The 4,918-nt window shown below is 41.3% G+C and overlaps 1 protein-coding gene across 2 annotated transcripts; it reads left to right on the top strand.

Moving 5' to 3' along the window:
* The first annotated feature begins 461 nt into the window (after positions 1-461).
* Positions 462-4,538, top strand: LOC136528837 (DNA polymerase lambda-like). 2 transcript variants are annotated; one of them, XM_066521832.1, is made up of 14 exons: positions 462-658; positions 745-894; positions 1,096-1,458; positions 1,796-1,889; positions 1,962-2,092; positions 2,506-2,568; positions 2,643-2,822; positions 2,893-2,946; positions 3,196-3,284; positions 3,360-3,450; positions 3,625-3,705; positions 3,949-4,016; positions 4,108-4,192; positions 4,269-4,538. In XM_066521832.1, the coding sequence occupies exons 1-14, from the start codon at positions 548-550 to the stop codon at positions 4,365-4,367; spliced, it is 1,659 nt and encodes a 552-aa protein (XP_066377929.1). In that variant the 5' UTR covers positions 462-547; the 3' UTR covers positions 4,368-4,538. The 2 variants fall into 2 exon arrangements, 1 of the variants encoding a protein (XP_066377929.1); XR_010777145.1 differs by lacking the exons at positions 4,108-4,192; positions 4,269-4,538 and having other exon boundaries at positions 3,360-3,475; positions 3,949-3,983.
* Positions 4,539-4,918: the final 380 nt, after the last annotated feature.

The raw sequence follows: 4,918 nt of genomic DNA, 5'->3' as shown, positions 1-4,918 counted from the left end.
TCAAAAAAATTAATGACATATTTAGACTGAAGGGTATTTTTGACTTTTCACGCCTGCAGTTTGACGACGTTAGAGCCCAAACTGACAGCAGTGGCATAGAGGGCACAAAAACGTTGGAGCAGTGACGCTGAAGACCGCTGAACTTTTTTAGAGACACATATGGCATTGCGATATTTTTCAATGGCACACCAGAATCCCCCAATGTATTAACACGAGGCTTGTCTTGCCATGGGCACAAAGTATTGCATTTCTTACACGACGGGGATTTTATAAAAGAAAAATATTAATGCACACAACACTAAATAGGTAGGTTATGAAAATATATTCTCTGAAAAATAAGATCAATTTGATTATAAATATGCTACTTTTTAAAAATAAATTTATAGAGAAGATTAAAGTTTTTTTCTTTGACCGAAGGCGGAAGGCCATTCCTCGGGACAACTGATGAAAACCAAAAACGGAAAGGAGTTGGTCGGCAGAACTGCAGAAAACTCAAAAGCCCCAACGACGCCGTACCCGCAAGGGGACAAGGCGGGAGGGGTTTCTGATGGCGCCGAAGCGGAAGTCCGCCGCAGCGGCGGAGCGGGACCCTGACGGCATATTCCGCGGCGTCTCCGCTTTCATCGTTCCCCACGGCGTCCAGGCTCGCCGCCTCGAGGTCGCGCTCTTCCCCCAACCCACTCTCGTTTGCGCCTCGAGTCGTTATTGTGTGCTTAGGCATTTGGGGATGGATGGTCGATGCAGGTGTGGAAGCAGAGGCTGGTGCAGATGGGGGGCCGAGTCGTGGAGAAGCCCACCAAGGGCGAGCTGGCCGGGGTCAACCACGTGTTGGCCATGGACGCCAAGGCGCTGCTCCGGGAGCTCGACGCCGCCTGGCTCCACCGCTTCAGCGGGGTAATCGCTGCTCGCTTCCCCCCCTCCCGTTGCGTACAAGCCCTAGCTCCTATTCCTGCGCGCAAGCTGCTGCGTGTGTGCTGCCATGTGTATTTGGCTATCTCGTTGCTGCATTGACATGTGGAGGCTTTGCATCATGGATAGATTTTCTTTTGTTGTCATGCCAAATTGCCATTTTATGGATTGGACATTGGATTGCAGAGTGTGGTATCCTTCGAATGGATGGAGGAGTGCCTCAAGTCCGGGGAGAGGCTGCCCAACCACAAGTTTGCAATCAATTACGAAGAGGAATTAAAGCCAAAGAATGCGGTTGGCACTGGAAATTTAGGTGCGCCGCAGCCCGCTAAAAGGACCAAAATGTCATCTGAGTATCCTGGGGACTGCCAGAGAATTAGTGGAGGGGATAGGGAGAGCGAACTAGCAGCTGGAGGGTCTCCTGGTGCAAGTGCACTTGCGGTTGAAGGATCAAGTGCTGGAAAGCAGCCTAACCAGTATGCAAGTAGCCAAAGTAGCTCAGCAGATTCCAAGGATACTGTAGGTTCTCATGGTTCATTTGACATAGAGGTATATAAACGTGATATGAAAAACTAGTGTTCCATCTTTTATTCTGAACTATATTGTTTTCTCATGCCATCCTTCTTCACATTTCTTGTGTCCATACCAGATAATGTGAACAAAACCACACATATGTTCATTGTTAATGAATTTGGACCTCACTTTCACAACTTCAGTATGATATCGTAAGGGCTACTATTGCATTTCTCAGACATCCTTTTCGCAAGCAATAGTACATTCTTGCAAGAGGGCTTAACTGTACTATTGGAAGAAATCTGTGTCATAACCTCATCTGTATTCTCTATGTTTATATTTGAGTGCTAATTTATGAATTGTATATGATCAGGAAGTCTCTTCTGGAGGACCCAGCATATATGCTCCAGCAGACTTGAACAGGAACATCACCAAAATTTTCGGAAGGCTTATTGATATATATAGGGGTAAGTGCACTAAATTCTCTCGTAGTCTCGTAATTAATTGATTGCTTTAACATATCATATTTCCTCCTGAAGCCCTGGGAGAAGACAGAAGATCATTTAGCTATTACAAGGCCATACCAGTTATTGAGAAATTGCCATTCAAAATCGAAAGTGCTGACCAAGTCAAAGGTCTCCCTACTATCGGGAAATCTTTGAAAGACCATGTATGTATGTCTAATTCTACCATTGATTACTGTTAATATTGCTTCCTAAAATTGTTCTTGCTGTTTACCACTATTTCTACAAAATGAACAAGCCAACAAGTATGTTTTGGGCTCAATAATGTGAAAGAAACATACCTCAGTGGTCATGGTTTTTTTCAGTATCTTGTGGGTCAGTTAGCAATCATATTGTGAACTCTGGTTCTAATAAAAAGCATGTGCGATCTTTGTGTTCTGACAAAGACGTTTGCCTATTTATATTGTTCAAAATAGTAGCATAGTACCACTGGATGGCGTACATTGTTTTCATTACTATGTCAACTAGTACAATTCCCAGAAACAGTAGGAGTCTTATATTTATAATTAGACTTGCAGTGCCCATGACCTCAACTAAATCCAACAATCTCTGTGTGCAGATAAATGAAATAGTCACCACTGGAAAACTCTCCAAGCTGGAACACTTTGAGAATGATGAAAAGGTAATGTACAAAGTTGTTCATGATTTGGACATGTTCAGCTACCTTTGTGAATATCAACATAATTCACTTTGAAGGTACGGACCATCAGTTTATTTGGTGAAGTTTGGGGAGTTGGTCCTGCAACTGCCCTCAAGTTATATGAAAAGGGACACCGTACTCTTGATGGTCTACGCAAAGATGAATCACTTACAAATGCACAGAGGATTGGATTGAAGTTCTTTGATGATATCAAGCAAAGAATACCCCGGCATGAAGTATGTAGTTTATATAATTATTTGTGTATTTGTTACTAGCTTATGATACATATTGCTTGATGATATCTAGGTTAGCGAGATGGAGAAGCTTTTACAAGATGTTGGGACTGATATCTTGCCTGGGGTGAGTTACATAGACCATTTTGTGGAACTACTGTATTCTCCAGCACACAAAAGCTGTTTAAATACCAATATTGAAGCATATCTTGACGCTATATCCATTGCAAACCTTCTAGGTGTTTCTTTACCAGTTGAATTGAAATCCTTTCACATCGATTCAGTACAGTTCTCTATGCTTCTGATTTTGCATAGTGTTGAAGTACAATTTCTAGTTACTATTGAACTTTTTGTGCACATTCTTTTTTGTTTGTAGGTAATAATTGTTTGTGGAGGATCATATAGACGTGGTAAAGCATCTTGTGGTGACATGGATATTATTATAACTCATCCTGATGGAGAAAGGTAAACCTAAAAGATTTTGAAACTTTGTTGGTACGTAAAGAAATGTTTGCAAAAATCGTTACAATTTTCCTTCAGCCATGTAGGATTTTTATCCAAGTTTGTTCAACGGCTGAAGGAAATTAACTTTTTGAGGGAGGATCTTATCTTTAGCATACACAGTGTTGATGTAAGTTGTTAAACACCACCACCTGGTGAGCTATGACTTCTGTAGTTCTCTAGCAGTTCCTGTGATAGCAAGAACTGCTTAGCTGATGTACTAAATTGATAGATTAACTTAAAACTCTAAATCCTGATAATCAAGTTTTTTTATGAATTCTGAAATGGTTGAAATTCAATGCAGGGAACTGATAGCGGGGTCGACACATACTTTGGTCTTTGCACGTACCCTGGGCGTGAGCTGCGGCACCGTATCGACTTAAAGGTACATGGAGGTTTCCAATGTGCATCGTCAGCTATGTTGCTCTTGAAAAGTAGGAACAGTATTTTTGGTCCTCTTATTATATATAGTAATTACATTAACTGATCTGTCATGATCTTTTCTAGTTACTGTTGTAACAAACAAACCCTGTTTTGCTATTGCTGCTGGCACTGAATGGTGAATTCACAAGCCTGACACTATACCAGTTTCTGGGTTATAAAACCGACTGTCATTGTGTATCGACAGGTATACCCGAGGAACAGATATGCATGTGGTCTGTTTCATTGGACTGGAAATGATGTACTCAATCGGCGGTATAACTCAAAATCTATCCTTTTCTTATTCTGACGGTCACCGAACGAAAACTACCTCTTCCCTTGGATCTAAACTCAACAAATCATGCAGATTAAGGCTACTAGCAGATTCTAAGGGATATGTACTTGACGATACTGGATTATATCTAGCTACACGTGGCAGTGGTGGAAAGCATGTACGTATATTCATATCATAATGAATGTGAATCCCTATTGTCCAGTTTCGTTTTATTTGTTATAATTTTTTTACAGGCTGGCAGATCAGACGCCATAGTTAACTGTCACACCGAGAAGGATGTGTTCGAGACGCTTGGATTCCCTTGGCTGGAACCCCATGAGCGCAACCTTTAGCTGTTTTTGAACGTTCATGTAGAGAATGTTTTTTGTACAGCTATATAAGTTATGTGTATCTCTAACCTACCTCGACTTACTGGGGACTAAAAGCCTTTGTACTGATTGTTGTTCATACCTTCCTTCCATTTTTTGTGCTGTGACTAGTAAGCAGTATTTGTTCAGCTTCGCTTTCTATGCTTCTCCCAACCTCTGTTGAAAGCATGCAAAGAAGCATTCTGTTAGTAAACCCTTTTGTCTTCTCAGTCAGTACAATGATTTGTTGAGCTAGCAGCTGAGCTCATGCAACATGTGAGGCATTTTAAAGCTTCTAGCGTTTTGAAGCAACTCAACTAAACAAAATATGTCGTCCTAAAATTTATCTGATGCCAATAATAGTCATCCAGTTATGTAAAACGTTTAAGCAATCATCAAGCTATAGAGATTTAGGGGCACATTACCCTACCGAATCTTTACCAAAGTTTGGTCACCGTTTTGGCCACCCAATGACCTGGCCGAACATTGGCAAGAAATAAACAAGGATTGGCAACATAGAAGGAATTTTAACCAAA

Source organism: Miscanthus floridulus, chromosome 19, assembly GCF_019320115.1.
Source record: "Miscanthus floridulus cultivar M001 chromosome 19, ASM1932011v1, whole genome shotgun sequence".
NCBI classification, from domain to species: domain Eukaryota; kingdom Viridiplantae; phylum Streptophyta; class Magnoliopsida; order Poales; family Poaceae; genus Miscanthus; species Miscanthus floridulus.
Note: the sequence above shows the minus strand (reverse complement) of the source record. Positions and strands in the feature narration are given on the sequence as shown.

Bases quoted from the DNA above. Each gene is read 5' to 3' on its own strand.
- LOC136528837 (XM_066521832.1), top strand. From the start codon at position 548: ATGGCGCCGAAGCGGAAGTCCGCCGCAGCGGCGGAGCGGGACCCTGAC. The intron at 2,093-2,505 runs GTATGTATGTCT...CTCTGTGTGCAG, and splicing joins GGAAATCTTTGAAAGACCAT to ATAAATGAAATAGTCACCAC. The intron at 3,285-3,359 runs GTAAACCTAAAA...ATTTTCCTTCAG, and splicing joins ACTCATCCTGATGGAGAAAG to CCATGTAGGATTTTTATCCA.